The sequence below is a fragment of the Phycodurus eques genome, chromosome 2 (genome assembly GCF_024500275.1).
Source record: "Phycodurus eques isolate BA_2022a chromosome 2, UOR_Pequ_1.1, whole genome shotgun sequence".
NCBI lineage: Eukaryota > Metazoa > Chordata > Actinopteri > Syngnathiformes > Syngnathidae > Phycodurus > Phycodurus eques.
In genome coordinates, this window is record NC_084526.1 from 3,718,145 (window position 1) to 3,741,216 (window position 23,072).

The 23,072-nt window shown below is 43.0% G+C and overlaps 1 protein-coding gene across 5 annotated transcripts in view; it reads right to left on the minus strand.

The window, feature by feature from the left end:
- vps33b (VPS33B late endosome and lysosome associated) overlaps positions 1 to 23,072 on the minus strand; it is a 63,086-nt gene that overhangs the window by 37,800 nt on the left and 2,214 nt on the right. For all 5 annotated transcript variants that reach the window (XR_009767232.1, XM_061664191.1, XM_061664162.1 and 2 more), the window contains exons 3-8: positions 11,095 to 11,175; positions 10,946 to 11,007; positions 10,238 to 10,287; positions 9,881 to 9,948; positions 9,740 to 9,785; positions 9,559 to 9,653 (exon numbers count right to left, since the gene is read on the minus strand). Coding sequence is in view for 4 of the 5 variants with exons in the window: in XM_061664191.1 (XP_061520175.1) it covers positions 9,559 to 9,653; positions 9,740 to 9,785; positions 9,881 to 9,948; positions 10,238 to 10,287; positions 10,946 to 11,007; positions 11,095 to 11,175 (402 nt within the window). In the remaining variant the exon portion in view is untranslated. The remainder of the gene's footprint in view (positions 1 to 9,558; positions 9,654 to 9,739; positions 9,786 to 9,880; positions 9,949 to 10,237; positions 10,288 to 10,945; positions 11,008 to 11,094; positions 11,176 to 23,072) is intronic.

A 23,072-nucleotide genomic window follows, 5' to 3' on the forward strand; every position in this document is an offset into this window, starting at 1 on the left:
TGATCGTGGACTTCAGGAGGCATCCTTCGCCACAGCTGCCCCTCACGTTGTCCAGCTGCCTTGTGTCAACCGTCGAGACCTTCAAGTTCCTGGGAATTACAGTCTTTCAGGACCTGAAGTGGGCGACCAACATCAACTCCGTCCTCAAAAAGGCCCAGCAGAGGATGTACTTCCTGCGGCTTCTGAGAAAGCACAGCCTGCCACAGGAGCTGCTGAGGCAGTTCTACACAGCGGTCATCGAATCGGTCCTGTGTTCTTCCATCACAGTCTGGTTTGGTGCTGCTACAAAAAAGGAAAAACTCCGACTGCAACGGACAATCAAAACTGCTGAAAGTATTGTCGGTACCCCCCTACCCACACTTGAGGACTTGCACGCTGCCAGAACTAAGACAAGAGCGTGCAAAATCCTCTCTGACCCTCCGCATCCCGGTCACTAGCTCTTCCAGCGCCTTCCCTCAGGTAGGTGCTACCGATCAATGCAAACTAGAACTAGCAGACATTCCAACAGCTTCTTCCCTCTAGCAATCAACTTCTTAAACAGGTAACCTACAATTCCATTGCAACATGCTGGCAATTTTTTGACTTGAGTTCGTTGTCACATTTCTGTGGGGCCAATTTTACATTACTCGTGCACTCACTGTAGTTGTCTTGCCACACTGCACTATTTGCATATCTGTTGTTTACCAATACTGGCCACTCATGCCAGAGTAGCATCTGCCCCATTTGCACACGAATTGAGGAGTATCTGCAACATTTGCTCAACCAACATTGTCCCAGATTATCGCACTACTCGTCACTTTAAACCACATACACTCCTTGAAGTCTCGGCGCCCTTTGCACAATGGTCATTGCACCGGACTATTGCAATATTAGTCATTCAAACTGCTCTAAGTGCTAGAGGACTCTGAGTCTTTTTGCACAATTGTCAAAAAACATTTATTGACTCTGAACCCGACTTGTCTCAAGTGCCCACCTGTTACCATGACATTAAAGACGTTTTTTTCCAAGGCCAAATCCCTTCCACCCCACAGACCTTATGACTGTGCTGTGGACTTGCTGCCTGGAATCACACCCCTACGAGGGAGGTTGTTCTCTCTTTCAGGGCCAGAACACAAGGCCATGAAGGAATACGTGGAAGAATCAATGGCAGCCGGGATCATGCGCCCATCTTCATCCCCTGCGGGAGCAGGATTTTTCTTTGTGGACAAAAAGGACAAGACCCTGCGACCCTGTATCGATTACCGGGGTCTCAACGAGATAACTGTAAAAAAACAGGTACCCTCTTCCTCTCATCTCCACCGCCTTTGAGTTCCTGGAGGGAGCCAAGATTTTCACCATACTAGATTTAAGAAATGCATATCATCTAGTCAGGATAAGGGAGGGGGGTGGATGGAAAACAGCATTCAACACACCAACGGGACATTATGAGTATTTGTTAATGCCTTTTGGACTTACTAACGCTCCAGCTGTTTTCCAAAACCTTGTCAATGATGTCCTGCGTGGCATGTTGAATGTATTTGTTAATTTGGACGACATTTTGATATTCTCCCCGGATGAGGAGACTCACATTCATGTCCGCTCTCTATTGCAGCGGTTACTGCAGAATCAACTATATGTCAAGGCTGAGAAATGTGAGTTCCACAAGGCGTCCGTTTCTTTTCTGGGTTTCGTCCTGGCTCAAGGTGAAGTCAAAATGGACCCTTGCAAAGTCGATGCCGTTATTAATTGGCTTACTCCCACGTCACGCAAAGATGTAAAAAGGTTCTTAGGGTTCACAAACTTCTACAGAAAATTCATCAGAAATTTCAGTTCCATAGCCTCTCCTTTGCATGATCTTACCTCGCCACACAGACCTTTTGTATGGAACCCGCTTTGTCAGGCAGCTTTTCAGAAACTTAAAATCGAGCTTTACCTCCGCTCCCATCCTTACTTTGCCAGATCTCAAACAGCAGTTTGTGGTAGAAGTCGATGCGTCTGATGCCGGAATAGGAGCAGTGCTCTCCCAGAAATCTCTCAAGGATAATAAATTTCATCGTTGTGCTTTTCTCTCCAAAAACTGACCCCAGCTGAGAGAAATTATGACATTGGTGACCGTCGGAGGACTCCGGCCCCGAACTACAAAGTGGGTCAGCGAGTTTGGCTCTCGACCAAACATATTCCACTCTGGGTGGAGTCCAAGAAGTTTGCTCCCAGGTTCGTTGGGCCCTTCCCCATCACAAAGATCATCAACCCTGTCACCATGAAGCTGAGTCTCCCAAGGTCGATACGGGTCCACCCTGCTTTTCCTACTCAAGCCAGCCCGGGAGTCTCCTCTGGTCCCGCCTTCCAGGTCTCCTCCTCCCACCCGGTTTGTGGATGGGGGCCCTGTCTTCTCTTCTTCTCTGTGAAGCGGCTGTTGTTAAAAAGGGTACGCAGTACACGGGAAGGGTTGAGGTGTGAAAGAGTGGGAGTGTGTGTCGTATGAGTAGTCACTAATAGTCACTAAAAATCAGAATCATCTTTATTTGCCAAGTATGTCCAAAACACACAAGGAATTTGTCTCCGGTAGTTGGAGCCGCTCTAGTACAACAGACAGTCAATTTACAGAACACTTTGGAGACATAAAGACTTTGACAAAAAACAATTGTGCAAAAAGATGCAGAGTCCTCTAGCACTTAGAGCAGTTCGAATGACTAATATTGCAATAGTCCGGTGCAATGACCATTGTGCAAAGGGTGCCGAGACTTCAAGGAGAGTATGCGGTTTAAAGTGACGAGTAGTGCGATCATCTGGGACAATGTTGGTTGTGCAAATGTTACAGATACTCCTCAATCAGTGTGCAAATGGAGCAGATGCTACTCTGGCATGAGTGGCCAGTATATGCAAATAGTGCAGCATGGCGAGACAACTACAGTGAGTGCACGAGTAATACATAATTGGCCCCACAGAAATGTGACAACGAACTCGAGTCAAAAAATTTCCAGCTTGTTGTAATGGAATTGTAGGTTAGGTGTTTAAGAAGTTGATCGCAAGAGGGAAGAAGCTGTTGGAATGTCTACTAGTTCTAGTTTGCGTTGATCGGTAGCGCCGACCTGAGGGAAGGAGCTGGAAGAGCTGGTGACCGGGGTGCAGTTCTGGCAGCGTGCAAGTCCTCAATGGTGGGTAGGGGGTGCCGACAATCCTTTCAGCAGTTTTGATTGTCCGTTGCAGTCGGAGTTTGTCCTTTTTTGTAGCAGCACCAAACCAGACTGTGATGGAAGAACACAGGACTGATTTGATGACTGCTGTGTAGAACTGTCTCAGCAGCTCCGGTGGCAGGCCGTGTATTCTCAGAAGCCGCAGGAAGTACATCCTCTGCTGGGCCTTTTTGAGGACGGAGTTGATGTTGGTCGCCTACTTCAGGTCCTGAGAGATTGTAATTCCCAGGAACTTGAAGGTCTCGACGGTTGACACAAGGCAGCTGGACAACGTGAGGGGCAGCTGTGGCGAAGGATGCCTCCTGACGTCCACGATCATCTCTACCGTCTTGAGCGTGTTCAGCTCCAGGTTGTGTCGGCCGCACCACAGCTCCAGCCGATCTGCTTCCTGTCGATATGCAGACTCGTCACCGTCCTTGATGAGGCTGATGACAGTGGTGTCATCTGTAAACTTCAGGAGCTTGACAGTCGGGTTCGCTGAGGTGCAGTCGTTCGTGGAGAGAGAGAAGAGCAGCGGAGAGAGGACACAACCTTGGGGCGCCCCAGTGCTGATGCTGCGTGTGGATGAGGTGGCCTCCCCCAGCCTGACCTGCTGTGTCCTGCCCGTCAGAAAGCTGTAAATCCACTGGCAGATGGCAGGTGAGACGCTGAGCTGGAGAAGCTTGGAGGAAAGGAGTTCAGGGATGATGGTGTTGAACGCTGAGCTGAAGTCCACGAACAGGATCCTCACGTAGGTCCCTGCACTGTCGAGGTATTCTAGGATGAAGTGCAGTCCCATGTTGACTGCATCATCCGCAGACCTGTTCGCTTGGTTGGCAAACTGCAGGGGGTCCAGCAGGGGACCTGTGACACTCGAGGTGGTCCAGCACGAGACGTTCGAAGGACTTCATGACCACAGATGTCAAAGCGACAGGCCTGTAGTCATTCAGACCAGAGATTGCAGGTTTCTTGGGGACTGGAATGATGGTGGAGCGTTTGAAACAGGATGGAACTTCACACATTTCCAAAGATCTGTTGAAGATCTGAGTGAAGACTGGAGCGAGCTGGTCCGCGCAAAATTTGAGGCAGGATGGCGACACATGGTCCGGGCCTGCCGCTTTGTTAATCTTCTGTTGTTTGAAGATGCGTCTCACATCCTGTTCATGGATGGTTAACGCAGAAGTCAGAGGTGTGGTTGTGGTCGCGGGTGCGGCCGGGTGGGTGTGTGGTGTGAAACTGTCCTTTTCAAATCTGCAGTAGAAGGTATTCAAGTCGTTGGCTAGTGTGCTATTGTTCTCAGCTTGGGGGGATCGTCGCTTGTAATTAGTCAGCGATTGGAATGCATGCCAGACTGATTTAGAGTCGTTCGTGCTAAACTGTTTTTCCAACTTTGCTGCATAGATCCTCTTTGCAATGTTAATTTCTTTAGTAAGCTGGTTTCTAGCTCGATTATACAGGGCCCTGTCCCCGCTCTGATATGCATCTTCCTTAGCTTGGCGAAGCTGCTTAAGTTTAGCAGTGAACCACGGCTTGTTGTTGTTGAATGTCCGAAATGATTTTGTTGGTACACAAACCTCTTCACAGAAACTGATATAGGATGTGACAGTGTCCGTATATTCATCCAGGCTGCCAGCTGGATTTTCAGACACTCCAGTCTGTGCAGTCTAAACAGCTTTGAAGTTCCATCTTGGCTTCATTGGTCCACTTTTTGACTGTTTTCACTGTAGGCTTCGCACATTTAAGTTCTTGCCTGTACGTCGGTTTTAAGTGAATTAAGCAGTGATCAGACGAGCCCAGGGTTGCACAAGGTATAGCACGGTATGCGTTTTTTACCGTAGTGTAGCAGTGGTCTAAAGTATTATTTTCCCTGGTAGGACAGTCGATGTGCTGCTTGTATTTAGGGAGTTCGTGGTTGAGTTTAGCTTTGTTAAAGTCCCCGAGAATAATGAGGGGTGAGTCCGGGTGTTTTTTTTCCAATTTCGTTGACTTGTTCGGCGAGCGTTAGCAATGCGGCATTCGTGTTAGCTGGAGGTGTAATATAGACTCCAGCCAGTATAAACGATGCAAACTCAGCAGCATGTGTGATCTGTACTAAACATAACTCACAAGGAAATGTGAGACCAAAAAGAGGACAGTTTCCTCAAGCAAAATATCAGTTCCACACGATACACATGGATTTCATTGAGTTGAACACATCAAAACAATACAAATATTGTTTGGTGATAATTGATGCATTTACCAAATGGGTGGAAATAGTACCAACCATCCCACCCAGATGCGATTACAGTGGCAAAGGCACTCTGTAAACACATTATCCCACAATATGGGATACCACAAATTATTTGGAAGCCATTTCGTAATAATGTAGTTGAAAAAAACAGGACAAAATCTGGGCATAACATCGAAACATCACTGCACCTATCACCCACAAAGTGCAGGCCTTGTAGAGAGAACAAATGGAACGATCAAAAGGTGATTGAAAAAAATGGCATGGCAGAAACCGTAAGAGCATTGCCTGACTGTTTAGATTTAGTTAAACTTTATATGAGAATGGTAAAAAGAAGTGGTCCAATGAGTCCGTTTGAAATGATGGCAGACCATTTAAATTACCAGTAACTCATTTTCCACTAACGCCTGAACAAATGCAAGAGATTAATCTAAGTGACTATATGAGGACATTATTGAAAGATAAAGAAGCAGCAATGTGTAAACACCTGCCAGATGAACCTTTGTCTTTCCAGGAGGGCCAAAAACCCATCAAACCTATTGACTGGGTCCTCATCAGTCATAAAGCAGAAGTGCTGGTCTAGTCCAAGGTGGGACGGACCTTTTCAAGTTCTGCTGACAACACCTACTGCTGTGCGGATTGCAGAGCGCCCCTCCTGGATCCACTTGCCGCACAGCAAAAGGCAGGTACCACTGGCATGCAGCTCGGCGGAGGCTGACTACAAAGGGTGGTAGGTGTATAGAGCCTATTCGTCTCAATGTCAGTGAAGAGGGAAGCTTGCCTCCTAGAACTCCCCCAGCTGTTTGGGAGCTGTGAAGCCGCAGGGCCTGACCTCCAGCAGATGGTGGCAGTGGAGGTGCCACAGATTGCCTCCATGCCGGTTGAGGAGCGCAAATGTGATCTCAGCGCACAGTCCGTGACATCTGGACTCAGCACACAATCAGTGACATCTGGAAAGACAGAGGCTCTTCTCGACAGCCTAAAGACTCCTGAACGCAACAAACTGAGGAGCATGAGGACAACAAGAAAAAAAGACAATACAGACGGTAATGTGCCTCATTTGTGCAGGAATAACCCTAGCCATTCTACCCTTGCTATAGCCACTATCGACCAGCAGAGGTCCGACGATGCGTGGCGCAGGAACATCATGGAACATTACGCACGTATACCACACTAACGTCTGGTACAGATATGCCACCATGATTGCCCGAGTTAGAAATCGGACAAAGTGTTATGTACTAAAATGTCTGTGTCATCAACACACCCTAACCTTGATGCAATTCTACTGGACGTGAATCTGACTGAACGTGTCACAGAATTTGTTTTAAAGGGAAGATTAACAAATAGAGCTGTACTTTCTCACATCACATTGCAAAATGGGACATTAATAGAGCAAGTAGTTCGACCATCGTGTGCCTGAATGTATGCGTTTCGACAGGTTAATCTTACATCCTCAATAACTTCTAAGGTACACACTGCAAAAAATGTCTCCTTTCCATAATGTTTCACACATAATGGGACCACCGCAGTAGGGGCACTACCAGCTAATGTATGCCATGATACTGAAATAGCGTTCGTGAGCAATAATGCCCAGTCTGCTGAAGGTAAAGACATATTCGTACAACTTGCCCCTTGCCCATTAGGTCACATCTGTTCCCTAAGAGCGTATCAAGGTCATCCTGCAAACAAAACCACTTACGCTATTGATGTTTTATTGGCTTTGTGGACATAAACTGTATTTACACCTGCCAGCATCCTGGATAGGTGTTTAGGCACCAGTGCGCATACAAGATCATACATACATCTTGTCGGCAGCAAGCCAAATTGATATACAGCAACGGAAAAAATTAGACATCAAAACACCAGAAATTAAACCACATGACGCCATACGGGGTTCCAATGTTCCATATGACCATAAACTCTGGAGCACTGGAAACAACATGGTATTGTCATTGTTTCCATGTTTAGGTGTAGGAAAAATAATTCTAAGAATAGAGACCATTGATTATCAATTGGGGTTATTTATGAATGCTAGTATAAAAGCTTGGGAAGATGCAAATGAAGAAATATCAAACATGCGATTGATGGTATTGCAAAATAGAATGGTCTTAGATCTGCTGACTGCAGCGCAAGGAGGAGTTTGTGTCCTGGTAAATGACACTTGCTGTACATTCATTCCTGACAATGTTGCTGATGGAAAAGAAGTGGCTGCCGCCATACAGACAATGAAAGATGTGAGTTTTTTGAAACATGAGATTTTGTCAACAAGGGATTCGATCCCTTTTCTTGGTTTACGTCTGTTGGATGAACGAGTTTCCTCCTCAAAATTTGCACTCCAATTCTAATAATTCTATTATTGTTTTGCCTATTTACTGGTTGCATCTTTCCTTGTCTTCGCGGCATGATGACTAAAATGGTGAATAAGTATGTTTCTGGCATCATGCTAAGCGATGAATACTTGTCACTCCTAAAAGCAGAAACAACTGATGTGTAATGAAATGTCACGTTATGATGAGTACCATAGAAACCTGTAAAAACGGAATGTGGTATTTTGATGTCAATGTGATGTTCATACGATAAATAGGAGGGAAATGTGAAAGATAGTGAACATAGGTTATCAAATGACCACACACACCTAATGACCATGACTATATCAGGGCATGTTTTTGTACTTGTGTTTCATACTCTCATACCATGAAATGTAACCACCCACCAAATGTTAATAAAAAGACCTACGCAAGGACAGGCACCTCAGAGGAGTTGGGAGAGATAAGCGTGGTGCTTGTTCTTGTAGCTGCTCTCACTTTGCAAAGTTACATCATTGACTCAAGTTGTTGTCTTCCTTCTGTCTCGTTCCTTGGTGTGAGCGTGTTATTTAAAATAACCCTGACAACAATCCCCTCAAAAGGTGTTGGAACGGCAAGGTCAATTCCTTTGTTTTTGTTGTATACTGAAGACATTTGGGTTTCAGATCAAAAGATGAATATGCAACAAAAGTTCAGAATTCCAGCTTTCATTTCATAGTATTTACACAATGCAGCCCTATGGGGGCACAAGCCAGTGCAAACTTTAGAATTCACTAGTTTTATAACTTTGTAGTGCCAGATTTGTATAGCACGTGATCCTTGTATTACTTTAAAGCACCAGATTTATCGTTTATTTATGCACCCTTTGAAACGGCGTATCTTATACCATGTGACACTTTTATTGCTTTATGACTCTTTATAATACCAGTTTTATTGTTTTAATTGTGTCATGTGATCAGAACACAAACCCTAAAGGTCAAAGCCATACAACTGTCAAAACACGAACTGTCAAAAGATACAGTGGGCAAAAAAATATTTAGTCAGCCACCAATTGAGCAGGTTCTCTCACTTAAAAAGATGAGAAAGGCCTGTAATTTTCATCATAGGTATACCTCACATATGAGAGACAAAATGAGGAAAGAAAATCCAGAAAATCACATTGACTGATTTTTATAGAATTTATTAGCTAATTATGGTGGAAAATAAGTATTTGGTCACCTACAAACAAGATTTCTGGCTCTCACAGAACTGTAACTACTTCTTTAAGAGGCTCCTCTGTCCTCCACTCGTTATTTGTATTAATGGCACCTGTTTTAACTCGTTATCAGTATAAAAGGCACCTGTCCACAACCTCAAACATTCAAACTCCAATATGGCCAAGACCAAAGAGCTGTCAAAGGACACCAGAGAAAAAATTGTAGCCCTGCACCAGACTGGGAAGACTGAATCTGCAATCTCTGCAATCTGCCTAGCGACAGCCCTAAAACATCGCTTCTCCAGAGGAGATCTGCATGAAGGAATGGGCCAAAATACCAGCAGCAGTGTGTGAAAGACTTGTGAAGACTTACAGAAAACATTTGACCGCTGTCATTGCCAACAAAGGGTATATTAAGTATTCAGATGAACCTTTGAAGCAAGTACTTATTTTCCACCATAATTTGCTAATAAATTCTTTAAATATCAGACAATGTGATTTTCTGGATTTTTATTTTCTCATTTTATCTCTCATGGGTGAGGTATACCTATGATGAAAATTACAGGCCTCTCTCATCTTTTTTGTTTCTGATTTTAGTTTTATCATTTACAGCATTAAAAAAAAAATCCAATCGACAATGAATATTTGGCTCAGGCATAGTGTTATAATACTTACCAGATAGTTGTCCCGAAAAAACTCTGAGAGTTCCAGACTGATGATGTCATCATCCAAAGGCAGTAGATGGAAGCCCCATTCATCCATTGACACGTCTACAAAAAACAAGGGCAAAATAATTGCAACACTTTTAATGACACTGATGACCTGCAACGAATCTAAGAGGCACAAGAGATCTTACTTCCAAAGACCCCCTGCTCCTCCAGCACTGTCTCACATGCATAAAACTGAAAGACAGACCATGGGTAGTACATTACTCTCAATAACTTCAAAGCAAGTAAATTAAGGTTTGTTTTGGTTTAAACACCAGAATATCAGATACCTTCTGAGGGGTAAATATAATTTTGTATTTTCTGAATTTCCCTCCAACTTTGTCTGCATTTACCACATCTGTAGAGAGAAGGCATGAACCAGGAAATTGGCAGAAATTAGCTGCCTGAAGCAAAATTTTATATTCTTTTGAGCATTCGTCTATTCATACAGTAACATTTTCTATTGAGAAACATCCTAATTCATATTTTAAAAAACAGTAGACATTATAAACAAGAGCAGCCACCAAATTTGCTTTTTGCAGGTTCAGTCAACTGTTAATTGTTGGCAAGGTTGTGAATTGTGAATGATTAATCCAATATAAACTCATTAAACAATTAATAAACACAAAATAGGAGGACAAACTTACCAGATATCCACTTCACTGTTTTTATTCTTGGTCGTATCAGAAAACAGAGCCTCAAGAGAGTTAAGTCATACTGTCAGATATCTACATGTTGAATTATGCTGAACAGTATAGGCCTCTTTATAATCCCGCGGTCGCGCGGCCGACAACGCCGCAATGCATCACGTGACCGACGAATTGCCCCGCGCCGCCCGTCTGCGTAGCTTGACGCGCACACATCAAAAATAGTTGCTGCGCGTCGAACGCCGCGGAGATCATCTCTCATGATTGGTCCGTTTTAGTCACATGCTGTGATGATATAGTCAGCGTTCCCCTTGGTTCCACATACCACCGATTTTGCAGCATAATTAAAAGGTATCATTTGGTTATCTCATTCCATTTGTTCTAGCAGACCCTGTTCCACGGTCGCTATTGTTCTTGCTTTGTTCCTTGTTCCTGAAAGTAAAGTAAAAACGGCTACCAGAATTGGCCAAAATAATGCAGAGGAAACTCCACCCTGCGGTGTCCTAGCCAATACCAGCCGTAGTGACACCCCCGACTTGGAGGTGAACTGCAGTACATTTTCAAAACTGCGCGCATGGGTTGCGCTCGAGTATAAAGGCAAATTATGCGTGGGACAGCCGCAGTGACGTCAGCGCGGTCGCCATCCGCGTGAGTATAAAGAAGCCTTATGTTTGTATGTATGTTTGTGTGTATATGATGAGTACTCACTGATCTGATGTGCTACTTATGGGTTTATATTCTACTTTGTATAGTTTGTCAACCTCATGTTGCTGGTGAAAGAACAGAGAGAGAATTAATGTTTTTATATATGAATTGTTATTCATTAGAGAGAAGAATAAATTCAAGCAGTGAATCACCTTCAGAATGGAAACGTTGGCGATACGATCCAAAGGGCTCATCAAGTCTGCCTCAATAAAAAGGTCTTTCTTTCCTGGAAGCTATACCGGGAAAAAAATTGGGTTAAATGAGGATGTGAGTGATGAAAAATACATATTAAGAATTACACTGGGGCAAGTTACCTAATATACAGTTGGAAAAGTTTATACACCCACAATCTCATCAGCCACCCTAATATACTGTTTCAAGTCACTAATTTTACATACAAGAGAAAAACAACTGGCAAACATACTGTGAGAAATAAACAAGTGGAAATAGCACAAAGTAAAACAGTAGAAAACAGTGAAAGTACTACTAGTGTTGTGTAAAATATGTACATCAATAATCAGATAGAGAATGTGACTCTCGCTCAACTGCCTTTTCAATGGCCCGGTCGATTGCCTTTTACTTGAAGGGTGCATCGATTCATAGGCTTTTCATCACGTTCAGTATGATGAGGGTGTGCACTTGAGCAAAGCACATTTAAATACAGAACCAAATGCTTAAATGTGTTGACACAGCCCATCGAAAAATTCCTGAACATCACAGTTCTGAGGACCGGGGTTCAATCCCCGGCCCCGCCTGTGTGGAGTTTGCGTGTTCTCCCCGTGCCGGCGTGGGTTTCACTCCGGTTTCCTCTCACATCCCAAAAACATGCATTAATTGGAGACTCTAAATTGCCCGTAGGTGTGAATGTGAGCGCGAATGGTTGGTTGTTTGTTTGTATGTGCCCTGCGATTGGCTGGCAACCAGTTCAGGCCTCCTGCCCGATGATAGCTGGGATAGGCTCCAGCACGCCCGCAACCTTAGTGAGGAGAAGCGGCTCAGAAAATGGATGGATGGGTGGATGGATAAAACATGATTTTGGTGCATTAAAGACAAACTAAAAATAGATGACAATGTGATGCTCCTGGGAGATATATATATATATATATATATATATATATATCTTTGTTTAAGCCATTAATTCTCAAGTGTGGTAAAAGGATAAAAGTGACCGAATTCAATTTCAAACTGTGCATAATGTTACAGTGGTAAAACCCCTTTTTTTTTTTTTTTAGTTATTATTATTTTTTTTTTTTTTTTTTTTTAAATGCGGTACAGTACATTGTCTATGTATTTTGTTGTCTTTTACTCTGTTCTCAGGTCGGCATTGCAAATCTGTTAAAATTCAAAATAAACAGTTTAATTAAATAAAAAATAGAAAATGATAAAATAAACAACTTTGAATGATGCATCAACATGACCCTTGGATGTTTATAGTCAAGCCCAAAATTATTCATACCCCTGGCAAATTTTGATTTAACGTTAACTTTATTTATCCAGAAAGATTTTTCTGGGGTGTAAAAACAATAGGCATAAGATGTACAAGCGGCATCGCTTTGGGAAAAATCTTGCTGCTTTTATTTACATTTAAACAAAAAGAGGCATGTTCAACGTTATTAATTCCCTTGACAGCAAACTGTCAACGTCTATGGGGAAAATAAAAAATAAATAAATAAATAAATAAAAATAAAAAAAGTACAAAGTGCTATATATTCTAAATACAGTCCCCCCCAAAAGTATTCGAACGGCAAGGTCAATTTCGTTGTTTTTGCTGGATACTGAAGACATTTGGATTTCATATCAGAAGATGAATACAAGACAAAAGTTCAGAATTCCTTTGAAGTCACCCACTTTTCAAGTGAGCAAAAGTATTGGAACATATTAAATTAACTTAAAGTGAATAATATTTAAAATTTGGTGGCATAACCCTTACTTGCAATAACTGCATCAAGCCTTTGATTATTGTCCGTTTATTGATTTGGTCAGTCTAAGACCTTCAACTTTTTCCTCCCTGATGAAGTCCTTTGTTGTGTTGGCAGTGTGTTTTGTGTCATTGTCTTGTTCCATGATGCATTTTTTCTGTAATCTGCCAGACAAAATGGCTTTATAGACTTCAGAAATCATTCTGCTGCTCCCATCATGAATTCCATAATCAATAAAGACGAGTGAGCCCGTTCCAGAAACAGCCAAGCAAGCCCAAGTCATGACATTACCTCCACCATGATTCACATATGAGGTTGTCTGTTTTGGATCATAAGCAGATCCTTTCTTTCCCCATACTTTTGCTATCCATCATTTCGAGGTTAATCTTGGTCTCATCAGTCCATAAAACCAATCCGGCCTTCCGATGCTTTTTGATGATGAGTGATTTGCATCTTGTGGTATGGCCTCTATATTTCTTCTCTCAAAGTCTTCTTCAACCAGTGGATTGTGCACAATACCTTCACCCCCGCCCTGTGGAGGTTGACAGAAAAATGCATCCAAACTAATCGGGAGAAGCTTTATCATGCAACAAGACAATGACCCAAAACGCACTGGCAACACAACAATGGATTTCATCTGGGGGAAAAAGTGGAAGGAAGGCCTTAGCAAGTCAATCACCGGACCTCAACACATAGAGCATGCATTTTACCTCCGGAAGAGAAGAAAGCAGGGAGAAACCCCCAGAAGATGGCGCCTACCAGTGTGGTCGCCTCGGTAACGCGCTCTCTAGTATTGTCTGTGTTTTTGTGTTTTTCGTCCGTCTTTGGAGACCTTACACGACTCACTTACCCAAGTGCTAGAGGACTGTGCATCTTTTTGCACAATTGTTTTTTGTCAATGTCTTTATGTCTCCAAAGTGTTCTGTAAATTGACTGTCTGTTGTACTAGAGCGGCTCCAACTACCGGAGACAAATTCCTTGTTTGTTTCAGAATCATCTTTATTTGCCAAGTATGTCCAAAACACACAAGAACTGAAGGAGGCTGAAGTAAAGGCCTGCAAAAAAAACTGTCGCTACACTATATTTGTTATTTTCCGTAGTGAAAAGTGTATATGATTGTTACGTTTTTATTTATTTATTTCCAGATCTGTGTGACAGACCACCAAGGACTCCACTAAGAGGTTTGATGAAGATCTGATATTGTATTTCAAAATAAAAGTCTCAGAAAACTAATAAACTACATTTTTAATGCATCTCAAGATTCAAATTAACCTTGCTGGTTGCATTCCTTAACCGAAGAGCATTGATGTCCGTATTATTGGGAAGCTTGTATTTTGAAGGTGGCTTTCGCCGCGAGTTGCCGACTTATTACCGTAATCCCTAGTATGAACAAAAGTAGGGGCGGCTAGCTTGATTGCTACTTTACGAGTGGAGGCTGGCTTGACCAGATATATAGCTTGATCGCTATACATCTACTGGGGGCGTGCCTTTAGCATCCTCATCCATGCGCACCCTTCCCCCTTTACGTCGGCATGCTGTCCTCAGCCAGGTCCCCTTTTACTCTTTATAAGCAGCGTGTCGGCAGGAAATGCTCCCAGTCAGTCAAGCGGATCGCTCATCACACAACAACATTTATAGATTTGGGAAGTCTGTGCACAAATAAGGCGCGCCGCATTATTAGTGCACTCCGTCCATTTTGGAGAAAATTTACGACTTTTAAGTGCGCCTTATGGCCGTGAAAATACGGTATTGTATTGTGTTGGTATGTCAAGTCTGCACTAAGTTGCTGATTTAATGTGGCTTCAACTACACTAATATTTAACTTACTGCTTCATGTTGATGACATCATTCTGTAACTCGTGTGGCGTACATTACCAAGTAATGGGTACGGTTAAGTTGATGCTTTTTTTGTCGTGTGGATAAGTTATATTCCTGGCACTTGGCAGCTGCCAAAAGCAACTAAACTGTTACTTTTTTCTGAGTTACTTTTGAAATCAAGCAATCAGCAAAGTAACTAAGTTAATTTTAAGCTCAAGTAATCAGTAAAGTAACTAAGTTACTTTCTCAAGGTAACTGGCAACACAGGTCCTGAGTTGTTTCACACATGTAGATGTAAATACCATGAAAATAAAAGGTGGAATTCTGAACTTTTGTCTCATATTCATCTTTTGATCTGAACCCAAATGTCTTCAGTATTCAACAAAAACAAAGGAATTGACCTTGCCCTTGCAATACTTTTGGAGGGGACTGAAGTTCAAGCTATTCTAAAGCATCCTAATTTCCCTGATTGATTGGTAATGGGAACAGCTATTTTAATCAACTTAAAGGTCCCCTATTTTGGCTATTTAGACCTCCATAGAGTGACTCTCTAACGTGAACTTTGTATAAAAGTGTCAATTTCCTTAAAAAAAAAAAAAAAAAAAAAAAAAAAAAACACCTTGGTTTTGTCATGAGTGTCCAGAAAAGGACCCTCTGAAAGCTACTTCTGTTTGACCCAGTTCTGTATCCGCTTTGTCCATATTTGGCTAAGACTGCCCCATGTCCTCTGATTGGTTGCCTCTGTGTAGAAGACCCATTTGTCAGAGCACACGTGTTTGCTATGTTGACAGCGCTGGCTTGGGAGCGGAAAGGGAAGGCAGAGATCTTCGCTAGTGAGTAGATAAGCTCAAGAAATTCGAATGACCTGATTTCAGGCCTCTCGGCAGAAAAACGTCTGGAATTCAGAAATGGATGGATGATTTTAATTCATATTTCACGTTAACTGACGCACCATAGAGATAATATTCCATACCAAATACTAGTAAAAGTTGGTTAAGCAAAAAACAGCAGCTCTCTGCTGTTGGTTTGTGGACAGTCATGTACATTAGTAAAATATAGTACATTTTCAACATCAAGAGCTATTTAATCCTTACAAGGGATGTTATATGCTGCATACTGCATTTCATTACGATATTTTATGATTTTTCTTTTTGTTTTGTGTTGTCTCTTGTAACCAAAACGCTGCACATTTCTCTGGTGGAGGAAACTTCAGTGCGGTTAGGAGGATGTAAGCCTTTTGTTTATCTATCGCCGCACATCTAACTGGGCACCTTTTTTTGTTTAATTGTCAAAGAACACAGATTTTTCACAACACGCATACGTGCTCTGCATTGCACCCTTCTTATGAACTGAACTTCCCACGCAATGTTCTGTTGACGGTATTTATCCAGTATTTGAGTCATTACCCAACGCTGCACTGATTGTGTCGTGAAAACTTTGATCTCAAGGTCAATCGAGGAAGTTTGTGGTTGGGAAGCTGTTAATTATACAATTGTTTCGGGACGAATTCCGTCAAATATTAACTGCTTTTTGGTTTTCCAGAATTGTTCTTTTTTTGTTTTGGTATTTTATTAAAGTTAGCATGGGTGAGACCGTGTGTCACTTTATCAAAAGGGGGGATGGTGTCTAAAGTGGTTTGTTTTTTATTTCTTCTCTTCTTTTTGTTGTTTGGTTTTGTTTTTGGTTTTGCCTTGTTTTGTCCTCTAGAGTACTTACTGAAATTCTTAGGTGATACTGGCATACAGTCAGCAAAAATAAATTTTAACTGGCCTGAAAAACTACATTTCAAACCCCAGACTTTAGACGTAAAATCTAATGAGGATACAGATGTTATGTGTTAAATATATTGTAGAAGTTATCATTTATTTGCTTAGCTTGCATTAGTATTATGGACAATTTTTAGAAAGAAAGATGTCTCGCATTCAAGAAGATGACTCAGCATCATCCGATGGAAGGGCGCCTTGACCAAGGACGCGATCGGATGTGGTCGGGGACGTGACAGGTGTTGGTCTGGTCCCATGTTTTGTGTTGTGTCCGTGCGAAAGGCACAAGATGATAAATCCCAACGATACTGTTGCGAAAGGGGCTAACAAAACAACGTGATAATCGGCGAACCAATAACGAGTGACCCATTTGGAGCCTCGACCGTAAGTCTATTTTTTATAGTGTTGGGTAAGATAAATCCAATATTATGTTTTGGCATAAGTTGCAGGTCCTGGATCAGTAATTATGCCTAACTGACTGTGTCATTGGCATCCCTTGTAACAAAAAAATGCTGCGGCAGATTTTATCCAACGGAGGAAAGTCTTTCGATTGCCAGACTACTCAAAAACCTTCACTTGTTAGCCACATGACCTTGTGTTGACACAGACACGGGCTTTTGGGGGAAGGAAAAGTACCTAGCTGGAGCTTTTATTGCACCTGAATTTTTGTAATGTGTCTACAGCAATTTTTATGTATTTACATTGAGTAATGTTTTCATTATCATTCTCCAGGATAATGATAATATACAAATGTTAGATTGGTATAATGCTGATAATGGCTAATGAGTTAAACAATATTGACTTTATACTGATAATGTATATAAGGAAATAACGATCAATGCGCTTACAAAAGTGTGTCTAGATATGGTAGACATGTTAAAGAAAGAATTGAAGTAAGGGGTAGTAGCACATCCATCCATCCATTTTCTTCCGCTTATCCGGGGTCACGTCGTGGGGGCAGTAGCTTTAGCAGGGAAGTCCAGACTTCCCTCACCCCAGCCACTTCGTCCAGCTCTTCCGGGGGGATCCCAAGGTGTTCCCAGGCCAGCCGGAAGACAATCTCTCCAACGTGTCCTGGGTCGTCCCTGTATCCCTTGTATCCGGGATCTTGTTCTTTTGACCCACAGCTCGTGACCATAGGTGAGGGTAGCAACGTAGATCGACCGGTAAATTGAGAGCTTTGCCTTTCGGCTTAACTTCTTCTTCACCACAACGGACTGATACAAAGTCCACATCACTGCAGACGCTGCACCGATCCGCCTGTCGATTTCCCGTTCCATTCTTCCCTCACTCGTGAACAAGACGCCAAGATACCTGAACTCCACCCCTTGGGGGAGGATCTAATCCCCGAACTGGAGAGGGCACTCTACCCTTTTCCGACTGAGTTCCATGGTCTCAGATTTGGAGGTGCTGATTTTCATCGCTTCACCCTCGGCTGTGAACCGCTCCAGTAAGACTTGGATATCACGACTTGATAAAGCCAACAGAACCACATCATCTGCAAAAAGCAGAGATACAATACTGAAGCCACCAAACCGGACCCCCCACAATACTGAAGCCACCAAACCAGACCCCCTCTCTCTGGTCGTACAGGGACCTAGCTGCCCGTATCAGCGGGTCGGTACTCCATAGTCCCGAAGCACCCCCCACAGGACTCACCACTGGTGTCCACCAACGGTTCAGAGGTTGCCGCCACAAAAGGTACCGATCACCTTACGGCCACAGCTCCGGTCCTCAGCAATAGAGGCACGGACCATAGTCCACTCAGACTCAATGTCCCCTACCTCCCCATCATGCCCTTCCAGGTCTCACTGTCATTGCCCACGTGAGCATTGAAGTCCCCCAGCAGTCCCCAGTGCGAGCGCTCTCCAGCACCCCCTCCAAGGACTCCAAAAAGGCTGGGTACTCTGAACTGCTGTTGGTGCATATGCACAAACAACAGTCAGGAGTCATGCCCTCACCTGAAGGCAAAGAGAGGCTACCCTCTCGTCCACCGGGGTGAACTTCAATGTACAGGCGCCAAGCCGGGGAGCAATAAGTATACCCACACCTGCTCGGCGCCTCAAACCATGGGCAACTCCAGAGTGGAAGAGAGTACAATCCCTTGCAAGAGGACTGGTACCAAAGGCCAACGCGTGTGTAGAGGCGAGCCCGACGATATCAGGTCGGATCTTCTCGACCTCACACACCAGCTCGGGCTCCTTCCCTGTCAGAGAGGTGACATTTGAAGTCTCTAGAGCCAGCTTCTGTAGCCGGGGATCGTATCGCCAAGGTCCCTCACCGTCCAGCTCACACTGCACCCGACCCCTATGGCCTCTCGCACAGGTGGTGAGCCCATGGGAAGGAGGACCCATATTACCCTTTCGGGCTATGCCCTGGCAGGCCCCATGGCTGCAGGCCTGGCCACCAGGCGCTCACTTTCGAGCCCCACCTCCAGGCCTAGCTCCAGAGGGGGGCCCCGTTGACCCGCGTTCAGTCAAGGGAAAACACGATCCAATACTTTTACTCATCATAGGGGTCTTTGGAGCCATGCTTTGTCCGGTCCTTCACCTAGACCTGTTTGCCATGGGTGACCCTGCCAAGAGGATAAAGCCCCAGACAACTTAGCACCTAGGATCATTGGTACCCACATTCCCCTCCACCACGATAAGGTGACGGCTCAAGGAGGGGGGGGGTTGTAGCACAATTAACCAAAATTGTTCTCAGAATTGTATTACAATACTTGCTTTCCTCTCCCAACAGCTTTCTAACAGATTACAATTAGACTTCAGAACACATGGTAGCTACCACCCAAAAATAAATACTGGAAAGTCAATTAAATTAGGTCAAGTATATATTTGACTTTTCACCGATTTTATCAGCCTGATCGGTATTGGCCGATAATTAGCATTTCTGCTGATGGCTTTGTCATAATACGCCGATCCGATCAGCTCCGCAAAAGACATTTACTCCGTGTTGTCATCGTGCACAGTATATTTGAATCCAAAGCTAGTTTATTTTTAGCCTTTTGACATAGTACTGTAACTATCTGACAGCCAATAAAGCTATTTAAAAAATAAAAATATTTTTAAAAAATATGTCGGCAGTGTGGGACAGACAACAGGTAATGCCCGGTCAGACTACAAGACAAATTTGCTTTTTCACGATTGCACTATGTCAGACGACTGCAATAAAATCTTGTATTCCGATACCACCGCATCCCATTTTTTTACGATTATTGGTCTTTATCTTGTCAAATGCGACCGCAAATACTCGTTACCGTGACGACGACAACAAGAGCGGATCGCACCGACTGTATTATAAGGACAAAATGGGGGAAAACGTGTGTCGGTGGTCACCGGTGCACAGGACAGGAGAGGACGTTCATTCAAGGCTTGGTTGAGGTATGTTCACATACGTTTAATACATTACGGCTCGCAAGCAGGCAACCAAACGTTATGTAGCCTAGCAAGCTAGTGCTAGCACTAACGGTTGGACGTAAACATGCCACCATTCTGTCGAATCATGCGCTAAAGTTTCGGTCTGGGTCAAGTAATTTAATTACAGTAAGTTAGCACCCATTATTTCTGTCATGTAATGTTGGGTTGATCTGACTGATTAGAATATGCGATCTGACTAGAGCAGTGATTTCCAACCTTTGTGGAGCCGAGGAACATATTTTACAATTGAACAATCTCACAGCACACCAACAAACAAAAATGTCACAAAACGTGGATACATTAATTACTGTATGTACTTCCTGCCATCTAATAGAAGACCATTCATTTGTTCTGTCTGTCACTATGCCTCACTGGCATAAATAGATGAACAAAGATTTTTGCTCACTGTTCTTGTGATAATTTTGACCCCACGGGCTGAGCTCCTGCTTGAGGGACATTATCAGTGGTCTTGTATGTCTTTCATTTTCTAATAATTGCTCCCACTGTTGATTTCTTCACACCGAGCTGCTTGCCTCTTGCAGATCGCTAGGCAGATTGCAGAGATTGCAGATTCAGTCTTCCCAGTCTGGTGCAGGGCTACAATTTTGTTTCTGGTGTCCTTTGACAGCTCTTTGGTCTTGACCAGAGTGGAGTTTGGAGTGTGACTGTTTGAAGTTGTGGACAAGTGTCTTTTATACTGATAAGTTCAAACAGGTGCCATTAATACAGTTAACGAGTGGAGGACAGAGGAGCCTCTTAAAGAAGTTACAGGTCTGTGAGAGCCAGAAATCTTGTTTGTAGGTGACCAACTTTTCCACCATAATTTGCGAATAAATTCTTTCAAAATCAGACTGTGATTTTCTGTTTTTTTTTTCTCTCTCATTTTGTCTCTCAACGGTGAGGTACACCTATGATGAAAATTACAGGCCTCACTCATCTTTTTAAGTGGGAGAAGTTGCACGATTGGACCAGTTCACATTCGTCCAGGAGTGAAATGAATGACACCCTAGGTGGCCACCGTGAGTTTGTGGGAGAGGTACCCATCTCTTACTGTCTATCTATATCTCTTCCCTGAACTTGGGTGGCAGGCTTTGCTATAATGCTTTGCACTTATGATCTGTGTTGCGTTTCTTGTACTATAGTTCACATCCAATTGTCTGGTCTCTTTTGGTGGTCCTTTTTAGTCTCTCGCATGGTTTGCACTCCATTTATCCACTATTCACAGGTGATCTCTGACAACCCACTGACAAAGTCACCCGCTACTGACCGGCATTTTCCAGACCTTTCCTCTCAATGACTCATATTCCTCAGTCTAACTTCATTGCATGATTGACGTCCAAACCCGTTTATGAAGGATCTTCTTAGACCTAAGGTGTGAATTTCTAGATAATTGCGAGGTTGTTTTGTAAATACGTTATACTGTTATATCGTTTTGATTGCTCCATCCTATTTTAGTCATTATTGATTACATAATGTTTAATAATTTTCCTTGTGTGTTTAATAGTTGATTATGTTATATTATCAAAAGGGAGAGGCGGGCTCAGCTGGAAAATTTATGTTTTATGTGACCTGGATTGTTTTGGCAACTCCCTGTTTTCCTCCTCCTTTCGCATCCTCTGCAGGTACCCATTCCCATAAAGATAAGTTCCAATACAGCTCGACGAAAATAATTGTGAGAGAATGTTGTGGGAATGAGAGGGGTGTATTTCTTTTTTTCCCCACCCCTTTCTTCTTCTGTCTCTTTCCCTTCTTTATAACAAAGGTGATGTTTTGGTTGATATTCAGTAAGGGGTAACAACTCGTGATGAGTTTTACCTTTTCCTCTGTTTGCAAAGATTCCTCTCCCTTTCTTTCTTGTAATAAAAACCCACAAAGACAAGATTGATTCCTGACTTATTCTGTCAGAAAAAGATTTCCCGAAACACAAAAACAAAGGAGCTCACCAAGGACCTGCGGCTGCGCATTATGGCTGCTCACAACTCAGGAAAGGGCTATAAGGCCATATCTAAATGTTTTCAAGTTCCAGTGGTCTACAGTGCAAAGAAGTATTTAAAAAAATACAAGGTGTCCCCGCACGATGGAAAATTTCAGAGGATGTGGTTGAAAGCCAAACGTGAGACCTGTGCTGGCCAGGACGATATATTGTGAGAGAGATGTAAAATAATCCAACTATCACCATCGAAACCATCCTGGTGAATCTGGGCTCTGGTGGTGGCAACAGTCCAACGGACACTGCACAGTGCACACTGCTGGGTTCTACTGACGCAGACAAAGGCAGATACCACTTCTTCAGAAATGGCATTCAAAAGCCCACTTGGCCTTTGCCAATGCTTACAGTATACTAACAAAAAAAAGATTTCTGGTCTCCTGTTTTATGGTCAGATGAACAAAATTTTTGCTTGGCTACAGTGATGCAGCCTTTATTTTGCGGGAAAAATAAGATGGCTTCAACCCTAAGAACACCATGCTCACTGTCACAAAAGGTGGTGGGAACCCCAACCTAATGCTTTGGGGTGTTTTTCAGGCAATGGACTAGGAAACCTAATCACAGAAAATAGCACCATGAAAAAAAGAGTAATACAGGAAGATTCTCAACAACAGGCAGTCTACAGATAAACGTGGCCCTGTGCACCAGTGGACATTTCAGCACGACTGCAACCCAAAACACACTGCAAAAGTGGTGAAGAAATGGTTAGTGGACAAAAATATTGTTTTGTAGTGGCCCAGCCAGAGTCCTGACTTGAATCCAAACATTGAATCTATGGAGGGAGCTAAAGATCAGGGTGATGGCTAGAAGACCCTCGAACCTGAAAGCGTTGGAGATCATTGCTAATGATGAATGGGCAAAAATATCAGTGGAGACATGCAAAAAGCTAGGCAGGAAGCATTTCATTGCTGTAATAGTTGATGAAGGTTTCTCTATTGATTTTTAGAGAAGGGTAGGAATAATTTTGGACATGCCACTTTTTGTTCAAATGTATATAAAATCTGATAATTTTTTTCACAATGATGACTTTTGTACATCGTCCTACAAAGTCAAAAGTTGCCAGGTGTATATATAATTTCGGGCTTGACTGTATGTACAATTATATTATATTTAACTTTAACGTACAATATATTTACATGTATTTGTCACTGCTTGTTTTCAAACATTTATGTAGGTAGTTTGTATTTATTTTTATGTGCATTACATTTTAAAATGATTGTTTGT